Here is an 18,636-nt window from a genome sequence, read left to right as displayed (position 1 = left end):
TTTGTTTCTGTTTGCAGGGGATTCATTGTAAAAGCAAACCTTCCAGTGAGTATACATAATTAATATTTTTACTGCGTATGTTTTTGAAGGATAATTTATTGCAGATAATAAATCCATTTCCCTGGTGACATACAGTTCACTCTGACAGGGTATTTGCCACCAGTTTCCTTCTACAAAACATCGGAAATTCATAGACTTTGATTAATATTATGTTAATAATGGCTATGCACTATTGTTTTATGGTTTTCCTTGCCACAGTTGGTCACTGGGAGAATTTGCTTAGTCATTTCACGTATTTTTATTGCTCCTACTTACTATTATTGCCTACAGTAATAATACAGGCTCTTAAATTACCTGAACTCTGAAGCCTCCATCAATCACTCCTCCTGCGCACACAGTCACTTGACAGGGAAGTAGGAGGAAGCTGCCGTGCAGGCAGTCCCCTCTAAGAGGACAGTCTTAGCTGGAGGCCCAGCTCTGAGCACCGCTTTTCTCCCTGGTGCCTTTCCTGGATCTGTGTGGCAGAGACTCCACAGACAAGGAGAAGCTGTGATGCTGAGCCACACGCATGTGAGATGCTGGTGCTATCTCAGTGGGGTGTGAGCCAAACATCAGCTGTCACGAGTCTTCCTCTGAAAGCATGGCATTTATGGGACACATGTTGAGGTGGAGAGAAAGAACATAGCTGTGGAAGGGGTGCATTTAAAAGTCCTACCTGAAAAAGTCTCTAGCCTTCTGCCGGTGTGCAAAGTGAACCGTTGGTGGCTGGGTCAAGGATTGTGAATGAATCTTTTTAGGATTAGGCAGTTGACGTGCTAGTTACACAAACTATGTGGAAGGTAGAAGAAAAAAACAGGGATGTTGACCTTTGCTCTGCCTAGCAGAAGCATGCCTTCATACCCTCGGGCAGCACAGGCTGAGGAAACCAAACCCTTCAACCCTGGTCTCAAAGAGAAGAACTTGGTTATGAATCTGTGCTGGGTATTACACAAATACAAATCTAGATAGTGGAGACTTACTACAGGTACCACGAGGTGGTGATTCATTCCACCCATCTTAGGACAAAGTGATTTATATGCTGGGAGGGAGATGAGAGAGGTTCTCCTTTTCTGTTGACTGCCAGAGGTGTTTAGATGATGCACATAAGCTAAAACTAGATGTTTAGCTCTTAGCTGGATGTAGACTTTGGGCACTGAAGAGTTTGTAAACTAAAGATCCTTATCTTTCAAGATGATGTGCGTGAAGCTGATTGTAGGTTTTCAGTGTTGCCTGAAAATGACTTATCAACTATCTTTAACACAAGAAACATGTAGGATGACTCAGCCTTACAGGGATGATGAAAAAACAGTTTTTAGTTTTCACCTTAATTCACTTGCGCAACTGTGGGTGTATACTTATTTCCATACTTCCTTTTCTACAGTCATTCTTTTTATTATATATTATTTGAGGGAAAATTACCTTAAAAGACCTTAACTGTATAATAGAGCACCTTTACAGTAGTCATTGCTTTTAGCTGCAACAAAAAGATGAGTTTATTTCCTAAAATTTGCAACTATCAGCTCAGTAGTATTTGGCAAACATAACTTTGACTCTGCCTTCTCCCTTCTGCTCTTCTAGGCTATTAGTAGTACATAAGGACTACGGTGGTATTTGAAATTCACTGTAATATATCCAGACATTGACATCAATATATCAACGATTTGAAGAGCATTACATTCTCAGAAAATGTATTTGGCTATTTCACGTACGGCTGTGAAACCCTTGTAATTTACTGTGCATTGAAATCTGTTGTGAAAGAGAGGTGGTCAGTCTGATATTTAATCAATTTCATAATAGCTGTAAGTACCTTTAACTGGCCAATTTTGGTATTTATTAACTGAAGTGCACCATGTGGTTATCTTAGGAGAGCATATCTAGTTTGTTTATGAATTTTGTTGAATCATCCTAATGCACAGATGCAGCAGATACTGTGGTAAATCATATGCAAATAGGTTTGAAATGTTACTGTAATTTATAGTCATGGAATGATGCTCCAGTGAAGCAATTTTAGCATGCTTTAGTTATGCTCGTAGATTTAGCACTGTCAGTATCCCAAGTAGTTCAGATTCTTACAGTTTTTGTAGGGAAGAGATAGACAAAAAACCAGTTAGCATTTTCTATTGGGTGTTGGCCTGGACCTCTTATTAATGGGTTTCCCCTGGATTTTTTTTTGCTGTTCTCCAATTTCATCTTCTTGCCTGAGGCTTCAAATTATCCATCTAATCATTTCTATTGCGTATTCATTGCTCAGCTCTGGCTTCTGTACATAAGTGTATATAAGGTGTGTTTTGCTGTTGTGACAGTTCTAGGTTGATTGCTGCATGATCAGATAAAAAAATAATCTGCTGTGGTTGAGCTGATGGTGGAAGTACAAGGAAAGTGTCTACATGCTGAATAATAAGCCTTGACTTCTTTATGCCTGGGCTTATATGTGTCCATAATTAAGGAATCTTTTATTACAGCAACAATCCCTATCTCATGTAGGGCTAATTACAGCTGTAATTCATAAACATAAAATTTAGGCAAGATTTACTCGGCAGATGGTTTGTGTAGCAAGATGTATCTTCATGTCTTCTGGGGTGTAGATCAAACTACTCGTGAGAAAAGGGAAGAGGAGTGTATTCCAGAGGAAGCTATCTAAGGGGGGGATTAAAAGATGATAAGGTAAGAGTTTACTAAAGAATTAGTCAGAAATGAGTCTCATACTGTGATGACTTATAGGATGAAAATTATTTTCTGTCAGCTCTTCCATGTATTATATATTTATTGTGATCCAAAGCTAATATCCTCATGCATGATATGATTCCTTTAGATTATTATTAATGAGTTTTGAAGCATCTTTTGCAATTCTCAAAATGTATCATAAAATTAATGGAAAAAACCCAAAGTGGAAGAGTAATTTCATTTTATCTAGTGTATTACTTATTTATTCTCATTTTGAAGGAAGAAGCTGTGATCAAGGAGGACACTGTCATTGCTTATGGACAGACAGTGGTCCCTAAAACTGTGTGTGTGTGTGTGTGTGTGTGTGCATCTGCCTGGTACTGATCCAATGTCACTAATGCACCCGGGTATGACTTAGGATTCTCCTGATATAATTCCAAGCCTGTGACATCTGATAGCACCATACCTCAGGCAGTAATAACTAAGGACCAAATTCAAGTAAGTCATGATAGTCTTTCCTAAAAGTGAGTAAGGTCAGATGACAAATTCAAGTAAGTCATGATAGTCTTTCCTAAAAGTGAGTAAGGTCAGATGATACAGTCAAATTTACCCAAACAGAATACTTTGTAAAGAACTGTCAGCTTTGGCAATGTACGTACATACGTACACACGTACACACACACACACACACACACACACTGCTCTTCCCTTCAATAATTTCTACACAGACATAGGAATGGCCAAGATTATAGGTCTGGATCAAGAAATTTACACCAACAACCAAGAAATTAAGTAGAAACACTTGCTTCTGGATACCATTTGGTATCCACAACTGTATGCCATACGATGCAGTCAAGAAAATATCTTTTGAGCAAAGAGACAGAGCTAAAACTAATCACTTATCACATTATTAGTAATAATTATCAGGCAGTTCTGCAATATAATAACCTCCCAATTAACTGTGGGTGGATTGATTGGGTGTTGTACAATAACTCAGTCCTGAGATACTTTCAGAATTATTACACCACCCATTCTTGGAACATGGGATACAATGTTCACATCTGGCTGCTGTGCACTGTACTTCTTAAAGTTGCCTCATCTCTGTGGAAACACATTTGCAAATTCTTCAGAAGTCAATGTACTTCACTGCTCTTAAAGGCTGATTTGTGTATTTTGAATGATCTGTGGTTTTTCTTTGGTTTGCACAAGTTGTCTTCTCTCATTGCCAATGATACCTTGGATAATTGACAGTTGACTCTGCTGTCAGTTGAGGTAAGGTGTCCTTGTTTTCCATTCTTTCCACTTAGTTCATATCAGCATATCCTGTTGCTTCCAAAAGGTGCTTTATGGCACAAACACAGGATAATGGAGTGGAGATTCAGGTGTGAAGCGTTTGCCTTTTCCTTTTTTTGATATGTATCATGCAGGACTTATTTCTCCTGATACCAAGTGTGAGTCACCTTAAGGCCTGACAGATTCAAGCCAAGGTACCACATTTATGTCAGCCTGTCTTCATGTCCTGCATGTATCAGTATCTGATCCTTGACAATGTGTTTCAGCTGCAACTGGACACTGTGAAAGTGAGGATGTCGTAATATAGAAAGAGGTCCTGTACAAGTTAACACACTTTCAGTCTTTAAATTTAGAGCACTTCAATGAAGGGCTAAGTAAGGGTAAGCTTTGCCCTTCCTTCTCCTCCGCATCCTACCTTTCTTCTGTGAGAACTGTGGGTATGTCTTCTGTGTGAGTCAATGGGCATCCACACTTCACAACAATTCTTGGGTAGACATTGAGGGATGCATCCTTTCCCTACGATTTGAGTTAAGAGTGTTGTATTTTATGGCAAGCACAGTATTGTGGCACTGCTGTTTCATACTATTCTCTTTGCCGTAGCAGTTGAACTCCTTCGAGGAGTATGTTAAGACGTATGACTAATAAGAGTCAAATGGTTTTTTTTGTTTTTCGAGCCTCTCCCCAGGGGGAGTAGAATACTTCATTTTACTTGGGTGTCTTTTAACTTTCATGCTATGTACCAAAGTGAGAAGGGTAAGAAATATTTCACAGAAATTACTGTGGTGTAGTTACAGATAAAATGAGGTGTGCTGCATTGTATACCACAAAGCCAAGGGACAAAACTCTTGCTATTTATTCTGATAGTTTCTTAGACTCTTTAATTTTTGGGACTACAAACAATGTATGTAAGGTAGAGAAGCCCAAGGAATACATTGGGGATTAAATCCACTGTACCAGCATAAATTCATAAATAAAGAACTGATTTCTGTGCAGGGCTGCCTGAGAAGTAGAAAGAATTGAAATATGGCTAACTGGTGAGACTTGGGGCCTTAAGACTGGGGTTTTTTTTTTTTTCTTTTACATTAGCCTACAGAAGGCAGCTTGCAAACTGATGTCCTAAGGCTTTGGGATGACTAAATTTCCATAGGAAAATAAGATGAGACAGAGACATAGTAGCTGTGTTCTGTGCCTACTGTTCACACCTTAAAGAAGGCCTGGATAGTATTTATTCTGGTTTTGTTGTTCTAGTGTAAAGCAGAAGGAAATCCTGAGGGACTTTTCCATGACTAGGAATGCAATGGTGCCCTCTTGTGTGAAAGTGTTATTTTAGCCAGCCGTTGAGACCATCAGCCAATCCTAAAAATAAAATACTATGAGAGTGCTCACAGTATACAGGTAATGGTTTTGAAAAAGAGTTTAAATGAACTATTAATCTAGCCACAATCTAGCAGATCTGATTATTTAAAACCACTGTTGGTCTAGGTGTGCTCTGCTAGCCTGAATTGTTAAAGTGTGATTGCTTCCTCTTGTGGGTTAAGACTTCCCCAAGCCAGCAAATTTATTATCAAAACCCATCTGCAATGCAGTTCTTTCCGCCCCCCTGCATTACTAGTGAAGCCAACTGGTTATGTTGGCCATGTGGAAGTGTTAGGTAAAGTACTGGTTTTGCTGAAGTCAATGGTGACTTTCCTACTGATTTCAGTAGAGGTGAAGCTTTACCTTTCTTTGGTGCTTTCTCTCCCCTAGATATCTTGTACACAATGAGATTTTTCTGTCTTTGTATTTGTATTTGCAGGTGGCATTTTTAACAGCTTCTGCCACGATGCCCCTGCATCTTTATCTTCTATGGTACTGAAAAGCATGAAGATCTCAACAGTGATGAAATGTGTCCAAGGAAGCCCATGCTCTCTTCATTTAAACATTAAAGGAACTCTGAGTCTGGATGGTAGGAAGCAGATTTGCTACTGAATCATTTCTGTTTACTTTTTGCTTATAGCTGTTCAGCCAAATTTTGTTCCATATTGCAATATTTGTGTCCAAGCTGTTTTCATGTAGTTATATCAGAAAGACATTTTTTGTGAAACTATTTTACTACAAAGCAGGATAAAGCCATGGCCCTTCTCAAGGGGATGAGAGCTGCAGTAATGAATTCAAGACAACTGGATTTTTACTTCCAGCATAATACATTTAACTTGTCCTCTACCGGTGCCCCAAGCATACTGCTGCCCTTTTTTTCTTGCTCTGACATGCATGCATGCATACACACACACACACAGAGACACACACAGTGAGAATTCTGTCTGCCCTGGTGACTCAGACATGAGTGACTTCCCCAACAGAAGGAGAAACACTTTTGGCGTCTGAAGTTACAATTCTGCACTAAACCAAAATGAAAGCACTCAAGCTTTGCCATAGTCTATTTTTACTACCACCTTGCCATTATCTGCTTAGTGTGTTACCATTTAGAGATTTCCTGCTGTGCTTCACTCAGCCTTAATTTATTTTTTAAATTTGCGTAATTAAAGCTTTATTTTTTAGCAATCTGTATGAAATCCTTGCGTCTACCCCCATGTGTGTGTTATATATAATGCCTCTTTTTTAACAGAGACAAAATACATGTGCCTTTCACTTAGAAGGAAAGATTATGATACAGTATATTTTAATTTATTTTTTCTTTTTCTTAAAGATGCTCAGATTAGATTTTTGATATTTATTCCTAACTCATTTCAGAGAATATCCGTGGGCTGGAAATATGTTCTCTTTCACTGGACACACAGCAATCTCAGTGCACAAATGTGAGATTTGCTAGGAAAAAAAGCATGATGCTTAATGGAAAGAAGGTAGACTCTTTTTTTGGGTTGTTTTTCATTTAAATGTTTATGAGTCTTTGACAGAAATACTTTTTGTATCTCTCTCATATTGACTTTGTGGAAAACTGAAATGAAATGTATGCTTCAGCATTGTCAAACGAAACACCATAACAAATTGTCCTTTTATAACACATAAATTAAGATCTCCACCGGTTTTGTACTTATTCCACTTAACTTTTTGCAAAACAAGCTGCCTCTGCAAAGCCTAATTTTCATATCAGCCTTGCTAGCTTTTTTTCAGTGCCTGCAAAATTGTGGGAAGCTTTTGTAACTCCAATTGCTAGGAGGCACCGTGCCTCAGGGATTTTAAGTGCATACGTATCATTTATTTAAGTCCAACCATATCAATGGAATTTACACATCTAGAAGATAGCCAAGTGCCTAAGCACTTGTGCACATCTGTCCTAAACTTATGGTAATAATTGCAACAGCAGAGTACAATTCTTTACTAAACTAAACTCAGAAGTATTTGTTATTAAAATTTGCAACTGGGGAAAAAACAAAACAAAACCCATCCTTGACCAACAGTTTAAAAAAGACACGATTTTTTGCTTTCAGTTACTGGTGGATAACTGTTATTAATTCTATACAAAATGTGTAACTTCATGTGCTTTGTGAATGTTATATTGATTGCACATGTGAAATGAAGTTCTTCTCCCAGTCCGCAACTGCAGTTTATGCTCTGTATGACTTGATCAGACATCCCTACAGGCAATGCAGGGCCAGCAGTGAACAACTGGTAGCTTTTGGAGTAAGGTAAGTTTATAGGCAAGACTCAACAAACATATGTAATGGAATTTTCTTAGTGTCAGTTCAGTGACTAGAATGTGTCTTTTACCCTCCAAACGCCTTGTACCAAATAGGAGTATATCCAACATGAAAACCAATATGGAATTTAGTAGTTACTGTTACCAGTGAGGGAATGACCTGCTATATGAACTTTAGTCTCCTAAATTGCTTTGTCTTTCACAGACTGTTACTAGAATGGATAAGTTTGCTGAAGTTGCCATTAAACATTTAAACAGAATTTTTTTTCCTATTCTCCAAGTGTTTATGCTTGTAAAATGCCTACAAATTGGGACTTTTGGTAGTATGAAAAGCGTGTTGGTTTTGAAGTTCAATACGCATTAGGTATTGTATTTCTACGCTTTTAAGATTATTTGATAGCTTCTAGAAATGTGGATTTCTGGAAGTGAAGAAGATAGGAACATCATGGATAAGAAGTAATGATAACTCTTTGAAATCCTTTCATTAAGTGGATCTGCGTCTTTTACATTGTTAATGCTACCTTAATGCTCTTTGTAAAGATAAATAAATCTGAACAAAGAATATTGCTTGCTTAACTCTGATAACGAGGGGTTTTCATGTATTCTGGAAGTAACACGCAAACTTGATTTTATAAATGTTTTGAACAGGTGCAGGTACAATTCAATTGCATTGAAGTCAATGTAGCACAACACATCTATGTGACCATGAAAACGGTACCAAATTACTGTGAAGTCAAGCTGAGTCAGGAATACTATGTTGAAGGTAGGAAAACATCTTAAACCAGATGTTTTTCAAGAAACATCTTTTCAAAGACAAAACCAAACCAAACTAAAAAGCACCAAATGCAAAGCCAAATCACATTCTGGGATGCACTGATCTAACTGGTGGTAGATCAGGTATGCCAGGACCACTCTTATTCTACATTTTGATGATTAATTTTGTGCACATAAATGTCTGACTTGCTATAAAAAACAGAGACCAGAGTTTATATCTAAAAGAATACAGAAAACTGAACTACACTATGCATTTGTCCTAATTGGCCTTCTTGTGATTGGCATGTACTCTTTCTCTGCCTGCAGGCTCAGTCCTGTGCGCTCTCTGTGCATAAGATGAAGCCTCTGCTTCTCTTCACTGTTAGGCCACAGGTGGTTTCAGAGGCTGAGGAAAGCTTAATAGGAAACTGTGAAGAAATTTCTTTTTATTTTCATTAGCTAGCTGTTCTATAGCTAGCTGTTTTCATGTAACTGGATAAGATAAGGTAGCTTTTTTTCGCTTTTTGGGGGGTAAGGTGCCTACTATGTGTGTATAAAAATAGGTTCAATACTGTGGTCCAACCAAGTCCAACCACAGTGTGGCTAGTGGAGGCAAGTGCACCAAATAGTGGTGCAAAAAGTTAACTGATACTCCTCATTCGATCCAGTGCCCAGGATTGTCCTGTCTTCCCATTTCCAGAGTGTGTGGGTAGGTGGCTCTTGCCCTTGCCCCTTGGTACAGAATCATCCTTTGCACACAGTATGAGACCTGTTGTGAATGTTTCAGGCTTTCATAGAAAGAAAGCCTTTTTATATTTAAAAAGCCTTTCATTTTCTTCATAAAACCCAATTCACTATTGAAGTAGATATGTCCTTTTTGAATAAAGGGTATGTGTGTGTGGGGGGGAAATAACGTTTTATAAAGCCCCTTTTTAAGACACTTTACAAGGCTAAGGAAGCAAAAATAGGAAATATTTCTCTGGGGAAAAGAACTGAGTGGGGAAATGAGAGCAAAATGCTGCTCTAATACAGAGTTAAGCAAGGAGAGGTGAAACCAGTAGGCAACACATTACGAACTGATTTAGTGTTCTTAAATCAAGATTTAAGTTTTGGAGATACAAAGATATTAGTTCTGAAAGTGGGACTGCCCTCTAATTCTGGGAGCTAAATAAGATGTTTCTCTCTAAGCCTGGAGTAGATTCAGAATAGTAAAAATACACAGTTTATAACAGAGGAATAAACCTGGTGAACAACAGGAGTAGCTTTCAATGAAAGAATAACCGAAATAATAATAATAAATTGTTACTACTACTACTACTACAATTATTGTTAGGTACTTGGTAAAGAAATGCAGCTGTATATCCTAGGCTGCCACTTTAAACTGCTGGTGAGGTTTTCCAGCAGAAACCCCATACTGGTGAGACAGCTCCTTAAGGCAAGTTGTGATATAGTCTTTATGTATGGTAAGGGTACTTTTTTGTTGTTTATCTAGAAGTGGATGTAAATCTGCCTTTAAAAAGGCGTATAAAATAGGTTTCCTGTTGGGAAGCTATTGGATAATTTGGCAGTTTATTTACACAGTGATATAAATGAAGTAGTACTGAAGAAAACTCTGGCTTCTGTTTTGCAGATTGCAGGAACAGTGATGTGGGAAAATATATTCCAGCTTGTTTGGGTGAGCTGATCTTCTACACAACTTAAAGCTGTGAGATACATCTGGTGACCTATGCAATATGTTTACATAGCTGAATAAGCAGAGCAAAAAATGATTTACAACTACCACTGCTGATAATTACTATGTAGTTGATAGGTAATGCCATGGAAAATGTGTTTCCTTGTATTGACTTGGAAATGCATGATAGCAGATAAAGGTACGGACAACCTATTTAATACTTAAACTTTTGGAAACAGGTTTGTGTTCTTTTGATGCACTTCAGATTGCTGCTTTTATATTTTGTCTATAGATAGACCTTATAGATAGACTGAAAAGAATTTGCCAAAAGCCATCTTGATTTTGGCATAGCCATGAATACAAAAATAATGAGAACATCCCTCCACATATTGTATTTGTCTAACATAATTGCACATATTCTCTATGTAATGAAATTGAAACCTTGGGATAATCAGCTTTTGTTGTAGTATTAGTGTGTATATTTCAAGTATTTGTACATGAACTACGTAAGATTTCAAGTACTAAGTTTGAGGTACAATTGGTAGGTGCCCTGGCCTCTCAGTATTGCCAGTGCAAATTTAAACCTGAATAATACTGAAATTTATTCTCATGAAAATTATTATATATAATAAAATAAGAATACCTTTAAGAATATCAGCATATAAAAATAATTAATTCAAACATCCTAGGTAAGAATCTATAGAAGTTGAATTTAATTTCCATGAAGTTATGAAATAAAATCTGAACGTTTTATAAAGAAATAACAAAAAGAATTAATAAAGTAATAAAGAAACAGATGTGATAATTTCATGCTTGAATTTTCTTTTTTTAGCTGGAAAGTTTGATTATAATGTAGACAGGGCAAGGAAAATTATATCAGTGAATGTATCCAACTTTCTTCGGGATCAAGATTATTACGTTCGCCTGTGCCACAAATGGTTTACCTGTGAAGATGTAGGGGCATTTGCTGTGGTGAGTTGAAGTTCAAAGCAGTTTGTTTAACTGGTGGGGAGTGACTTGTAAATGGAAATGCTCAATTGAGGTCATAGTTACAGGAAATGTCCTTTTATATCTTTATTTATCTTCATTAAAAGTCATTTACTGTCCTGGATTCATGACCATCTTTTTCATTTCAGATCAAAGGGAAGGAATCTTTAAAATCAGTTTCTCTGAAATATTCTCAGCTACTCCCTTGTCTTTGCATTGAGGTAACACAGTCTGGAATTTGGTATATACTTGTGTTTCTGATGGAAGAAATTTTATCTGGGAGTTGTGCTAAGGAAGGTGGAAAAATCTGTAGAAAAAGCCTCTAGACCTAAGTTTTTGACTAAGGCTTGTCTGACCTTATGATTATGCAAATGTAGAAGAGATTTTTTAGGAAACACTAATTAAAACATGGAGATAAGAAAATGGGATACAATTTACATTCATTTATGGAAGGTATTGTGTAAGATTAATTTGACTGATTTTTTATGAGCAATGAAAAGACAGCAAATTTAATCTGACTGAATTTCAGCGTAGCAGTTGATATAGTGTTGCATGAGAAACTAAAAGAGGAATTCAGGAAGCTAGGAGTGAGAACAAGATTTGTATGGTAGATAATACCTAGCTGGAGGGCTAACTTGAGTATTGTTGAATGGGGCCGTGCTAGCAGGAAGGTTATTTAAGGACCACACTTAGAGCAGTTCTTATATAAATGTTTTCATCCATGACATGGACACAGAAGATAGGAACATGTTAATGAGATTTGCTGATAATACAGTTGAGAGGTGTAATCAAAATGGAAGAGGGTCAGGATAATTGTGAGAGACTAGAGAGCTTCATATGTGAAATAATTAAAGGAGCATGCAGTGTAATGCATGAAGTGCAAGTTCATGCACTCACTCTAATAAAAGGAATTATTGCTGTAAGATGAGAGTCCTCATTTAGAAATAACAGTGGAGGGAAAAAACATCTGGATGATTAAACTAACGTGCTTAAATGATGTAAACTTTAACAAAGGTCTATTGGGTTGGATTATTGCAAGCTAACAGGAAAGTATGGGCGAGGCCTTCTTTGAAATAGTAGGCAATTCCTGTATCCACGTTCAAGAAGGATTCATTCAAATGGAAGGTGTACATAAAAAATCTAGGATGGCTGAGGAATGGAGAAGCTGTCTTATACAGAAAATTCAAAGAACATGTTTTCAGTAGCCTGGTAAAACACATGCAAATAGAAAACGTTTGTTAAGTACAGATTAGAAGGGTCACTTACGAGGAAAAAGACCAGATTTTTTAAGCTAAAGCCATTCTTGCCACAAGAATGAAAGGGGGATAAACTTAATTCCATTAATATCTTCAGGATAGATACAGATTTTTTTCTGATAATCTGAGAAGTGAGATTCTGGAATATCTTTCATAAAAAGGAATAAAAAGTCACCAAACCAATTTAAAATTATCTTGATAAGATATAAAGATACTATGTGAACCTAGTTTCTCAGTGAATTTTGGGGGTAGAATTTACCTTGTGGATTAAGATACCTAAATATAGATGTCCAGATGTAGATATCTACGTTTTAATTAGATGTCCAAACTCTTAGAGTCAGTGGAGATCTAGTTAATGCAGTTGGTTACTCAGCTGACCAAATGTAGATGGCTATTTTGGGATGTGCTAGATAGCACTGCAGACTCCACTGGCTGCATTGGCTAGATCTTCATATGGCTACTATAGTAGTAATTTGGGCACTTTAGTTGCACTGAGATGTGTAAATTGTAGGCATCTAAAATCACATACCTCAATATGCAAGTTGTGACCACAAGGTTTCTTCCAAGCCTAAGAATTATTTTTATTGCACTCTGAAAGCTATGAGGTAACTGGAAAGATGTTATTCCACTCACTGTATGCACAGAGAATTCCACAATATGATTGCGGAGCAAACAGATGGGAACTGTAATAGAAACATTTGAACATTAATCTAAATAATTAGGGTATAGTAACAGCCATGCACATATACTTGCAGATTCGATTGTTAGTCCTCAGATTTTAAGGATATATCCTTTAGCACTGCAAAGGCCAGGAGATCAGATGTTGTCATTCTTGAATGTCTTTTGATACCCCTAGAAAGTAATGACACTGTAAGAAACTTAACGGAAATCAAATCAGAAGACTTTGTAAATGAAACTGGGCTAAATATATGACTCAGTAGGAATAAGGTGTTAGAAGGGATCACCTTAGTTCATCAGCTCCAATCCCCCTAATGATGCACAATAAAATACATATCTAGTGCAAAACTTAATTTAAAAAAAGAACTTCCAAAGCTTTCTAATAAAGTATCTTTATCTTTGGTGGAAAGGTCTTCTGTCACATTCTGTCTGTAATGTTAAAAACTGGTGTATTTGAGAATCTTTAGCTAATGGCCACTTTTTGGTTTGTAGGGTTGGCTGGCAGTTCCAGATGCAAGGAGGATACAACTTTGCCCCTTCGAAAATGGCAAGTACTGCGTGATTGCCCTTTCTATGAGTGATTTTCAGCAGCTCCAGTAGTATGTCATCATTTGAGATTAATCTAAGTTGAAAAACATACATTGCAAAACTTCAAGGAAATCATCATATTGGTTTGTTATACTGTGGGTAGCTGAAGTAACTTACTTTCAGACCAAATTGTTCACCAAGTTTATGCCAATATAAACACTAAGTAACTTTCTAGTCATTTCCCACATTTGCTTAAGTCATATGCAAACTGGCCAGAGGGAAGCAAAGCCAATGAGGTCAGCTTTGAAATGCTGGTGTGAGAATAGGGCTTCAAGAAGAAGGTGCCTGACACCCAGCTTAAAGGAGGGAGCAGGGGGTTGAAGAACAAGACAGTTAACTGCATGTGGGAGCTCCCATACTTCGTGGGAAACCATTGACACATAATGTTCCAGAAAAGTCAGAGTTTGGTCTGAGGTAACAGCTGAAAAAGAAAGGGATTTTTTTTTCTATTTATGCAATAGGGAGCACTTACAGGAATGCTCCAGCTCTGTCTGTAGCTATGTCTATGTCATTTAGTCAGAGCTGGCTTCAAGGTCATCAAGGCAAAGCCAGTTGGCCATCTGCAGTATGAAGTCCTCTATTCTTAGTAGCTGTTCAGCTTCTGGCTGGGTCTCATGGGGCACAGGTTGTTTTCTTCCAAATTTTCTCGTATCTCTAGGTATTTCCTGTACTTGGAGTGGTTATGCTTTGCAAGTGCGGGAAATTGGGTTCATCAATCCCATGATTTCTTCCTTCCTTCTAAATTTGCTTCTTTTTCTTCCCCTTCTGCTGCACTCATTCTCCTCTCTGATGCCAGTGAATCAGAAGTATGGGGATAGCTGGAGCACAGGTTACAAAGCTTTATTAGTCAGAGGAAGGGTAGTAGGTGCTTTGGCACACTGAGCCTCTTAAAGCTTATTTCTGTCCATTTAGGAAGTTCCAATGGACAATTACAATTGAAAACTTAACTTATAGCTTTGGTACGGAAGTGAATATGGGAAATACTATTTTACAGCTATCTTTTTTGTTTACTCAGCTATCCTCTTTGCAGGAATCTCAAGCAATTTTTCAGACTAGCACGCAGCTGTTTGAGTATTTAAGTATATAAGGAATTCCAGCTTTTGAGCCACGTATCTTTCTTTTTCCTAACTGACAGCTCTGTTTGCTGGAATATCTAAAGTAGACTGGGTTTTTTGACTCATTTATCATTGATGTAATAAAGTTGGGATTATAGAGTTAGTTCTCTGGTAGGAGGTAATTAACAGTTGTGTATCAGAAAGAAGCTTCTCTGTGTAATAACTGTTTGGGGTTAATGTAACTAAGAGAAGAAAAGGAAAAAAGAATGTCTATTGGTTACTAAGCCATGTAATTATATGAGACTGAAGATGAATGAGCATCTTTATTATCATGTAAATAAGTAGATGCCACAAAGGAATAAAAGAGAAGGGAAGTCTGGTAATAAGTCAATGAGCAGGCCTGGAAACAAACCTGACAAGTCTTAACTGTGGTACTATTCTCTTAAGTATTAGGATTACACTTACATTATATCTACATTCTTACAGACTGTTACATTTAAAATGTAGCTGTGAAAACTGTCAGAAATGTTGGGACTCAGGACTTTGCAGTCAGGTTAAATATTTTCTAAACATTAGCTTTATAGTAATGTCCATTTATTAAAAATGGCATTTTAAAAAAAGAATCAAAATTTCCAGCAGTTTTTTTAAAAATGGCATTAAAATTTTCACTTCCTAGAAAGTTCCAGTATTTTGATGTATACGCATTGGGACACAAAGTTAAGATGGAAAGAGGCTTGGCAGAATCTGGAAAGTTTCTATTAGAAAATGTCCAAAGGTTTTATTTCAGGACATTTCTGAGAGAAGTAGTACCAATAGGAATGTTATACGTGGTGGGAATTGAATTTGGACAGCTGGTGTTTCCACCCTAATGTAGATTGTGCTTCACTTTGCTGCGTTTTCTAGTCACACGTATTGTTCACTTCTCTTGAACATACAACTGGCCATGTTTCCAAGTTTTTGCTTCACAAATGGTTTCAGAAATACATTTTTCTCCTACTTCTGACAATTAGAGAGATGCAAAACTTTCCAAATTACTTCTTTAAGAGCTGAAATATCAGTTTGAAATTCATACTGGAAATCCTCTCATCCACGTGCAGCTAAATGGCAGAGAAAGTCATAGGAAGTGACTAATTTCACCAATCAGATAAATAAGACAGCTTTTATTTTATAACAGTGCCTATTTAAGGTATCCCCAAATAGATTTTGACTAGGTCTGAAATTATGATGTTCCTAGTATACATACAAATAAGATTTATATAAATCCTGTGGAAAAATTATTTACTGTGAATTACTTGCATAGCTTTGTTTACTATTGGAGCTCTTGATATTCAGCTAAAGGCTTGAATTTATCTTCTTACGTATACATTGTGTACATGTAAGTCCTACACAAGATGCACAGAAAACTGTCTCCAATACCATGACCTCTGATCATTAATGTATGGGTTAATTCCAGTTTACCATATGCAGTTAGGTGAAGGTCTTTGGTTAGGAATTTACTTGTGTAACACTCCCCCCTGTGAGTGATGGGCAGAGGACGCACTCCTAGGAGCTTATGCAGCCTACTTCAGAGTCCTGGTGATGCCTGCCTGGTCACTCTAGTGGGAGACTGGTAAGACTAAGCTCTCAGGTTGAGTATCTCTGGTAAACGCCAACACTATGGTGGGATGAATTCAAGTTTTACAGTGCTACAGCGTGAAACACAGCAGAACTGATTGGTGAAAATGACAAGGAAATGGAAAAGCAATGCTTTTGGGTTTAAGCACATGTATAGGTACCAGATTTATGAACAGTTTTGATTCGTTTTTAGACAACTTGAATAACGTTTCCACTCTGTGCACAGATACGAAGGCGCTATGGGATAACATCGTTTATAACCCAGCGACACAAACCCTAGCTTGGGAGCCAGCCTGTCCTGTGCTTGTCATGGTTAACCTATGCAGGTTAATGAAGTCTGATGACCACTGTGAAGATATACAAAACTCTTCCAAAAATTCTCCTGAGAAAGTAAGAGCTTATGCAGATTTAGTCAAACTGCGAGATTGAAGGCCATCATCAAAGGCATAATGTGAAGAGCTAGACTTTGGAACAGGAGCAGTTGCAAATTCCTCTCCTCTTCTCTGACACTTAAAATTATTCATGATCACAGTCTGTTCTTTCACACTAACCACATGATTTATTCAAAATGCTCACTGACTCACTATTAAGAATAAAAAGTGGAGATGACTGTGAAGCTAGTAATGTTTGCTAAAGTTTTTTGGGTAAATATGGTCTGCTTTTCATTTATAGTAAAAGCATGATTCATCTGCCCTGCCTTTGTTGTCTAAAAGGTGTTCAAGTCTACACTGTTCAAGTCAGATTCCCTTTAAAGTAAGCAAAACAGACATATTGAGAGGACAACTCATCTGAAGATAGGTGTTTGAGAAAGATGAAGGGATTTCTCCCTGGAGGTACCTCTTTCTTTTCACTGACTATCACAAGAGTTTATTGTGATTAGATCAGATTTGGATATATGACGTTTTGACACCTAAAATCTAAGCCAGATGAAACTAAATCTCTTTAAATCTTATTGGAGACATGATGGTACTTTGGTAGGGCACGATTGTTTTGTACTCTATAAAAATCTCTCTGATTCATCAACCTGGTCCAATGTATTGAAATTGTGGGTGTTGAAATTATGGACTGTTGAGTCCTTCAGTTCTTCCAGCACTGATGTTCTAAAGTTGAAAAGGATTTATATTGCATGTGTCTTGAACTGCTTAATACTTCAATCTGAAGTCTCCCAATGCTGAATGCACTGGATCTATGAGGTTGGTTAGAATTCTGGCTTTCATCTTGAAAAGTAGTTTCAGGCTTTCCTGATTGTAGAGAGAAGCCAGTAAACCCGAGGTAACAACTGAAAAGGCAAATAAAATAAAAAATCTTAATTTTTGAAACTTTACAAGGATTATTCTGATGACATGATTCCTAGGGGGCTGACTCAAGATTGTTGAATGCTTTTTTGACTAGGAGCTCTTGGCCAAATGTTTAGCGATTGTCCAGATTCACCATTTTTTCAGTTTCAACGAAGCTTTAATCTTGCAAACCCAAATATATTTAATTTTACACATGTGAGTGGTCCTTGTGGGATACATCTGCTGACGAGTACAAATCATTGCTTGCAGGAGAGAAAAAAAGCCTAAAATGAGGTTTGGCTGGTAATGGTCATATCTATTACCCAGAACAGAATCCAGGGTTAGTTTATTCCAGACAATGAGTGTTTTCCTGTATCTACTCATTGCATTTAATGGCTGAATATTAGTATTCACCGACACAATTAATTTTCCCTTTTTTTCTAATTAATCCAAAAAGGTTTGGTATTGAATTTAGTCCATTTATTGTACTGTAACCCCAAAACCATCTCTATAGTGTGCTGGAGACTACTGCAGAGATTCCTCAGATAGTGCCAGCTCCCCCAGTAAAGCCACACAGTGCCACACACTCTAGTACCATGCACATGTACTGACTTAGGCCCAAAGCAATACTTCTCTCCAATTAGGCTCTCGACTTTCTCTGTCAATGGCAATGCTGTCTCCATATCTGAGCAGACTCTTACAGAACTGTCTTCTGGGACCCTATTGTAGACATACCCAAGAACGTCCATTATGTTCTTCTCAAAAAAGCTACAGGAAAGAGGTGTTTGATCACGATGCCAGATGTTGTGCTTAGTCACTTGAGAAATGATGTTCATTTAAGTAAGATCACTTATATAGGTAGTAATTGTTTATATGAGACAAGGCTTTTTATGGTGAAGCCCTTGGTGGGTAAATAGTTGTTAATCAAGAAAGTAACATTCTGTAGGTCCCTTAAGTGGATATCTAGAATTCAGTCTATGTTTAAGACTTTTTCTGGGAAAGGGATGTGGAAAATAGAAGTATTTATGAACTGAAGGTTGAACAAAATTTTTGGGTGTATGTTTAAATGTTCTGCTGATTTGTTCATGAGTGGTAAATAAGGGACTGAAACAAGATGACTGTG

At 37.3% G+C, this 18,636-nt stretch overlaps 1 protein-coding gene across 1 annotated transcript in view; it reads left to right on the top strand.

Annotated features, from left to right (window-relative positions):
* Positions 1-18,636, top strand: part of IL17REL (interleukin 17 receptor E like) — a 49,110-nt gene that overhangs the window by 20,114 nt on the left and 10,360 nt on the right. The window contains exons 2-10 of the mRNA XM_037390565.1: positions 18-45; positions 5,792-5,941; positions 6,727-6,836; positions 8,282-8,396; positions 10,017-10,061; positions 10,891-11,030; positions 11,195-11,266; positions 13,472-13,526; positions 16,463-16,626. Coding sequence (XP_037246462.1) covers positions 18-45; positions 5,792-5,941; positions 6,727-6,836; positions 8,282-8,396; positions 10,017-10,061; positions 10,891-11,030; positions 11,195-11,266; positions 13,472-13,526; positions 16,463-16,626 — 879 coding nt within the window. The remainder of the gene's footprint in view (positions 1-17; positions 46-5,791; positions 5,942-6,726; positions 6,837-8,281; positions 8,397-10,016; positions 10,062-10,890; positions 11,031-11,194; positions 11,267-13,471; positions 13,527-16,462; positions 16,627-18,636) is intronic.

Source organism: Falco rusticolus, chromosome 5, assembly GCF_015220075.1.
Source record: "Falco rusticolus isolate bFalRus1 chromosome 5, bFalRus1.pri, whole genome shotgun sequence".
Lineage (NCBI taxonomy): Eukaryota > Metazoa > Chordata > Aves > Falconiformes > Falconidae > Falco > Falco rusticolus.
The sequence above is the reverse complement of the archived record's forward strand: the minus strand, read 5'-3'. Positions and strand labels throughout refer to the sequence as shown.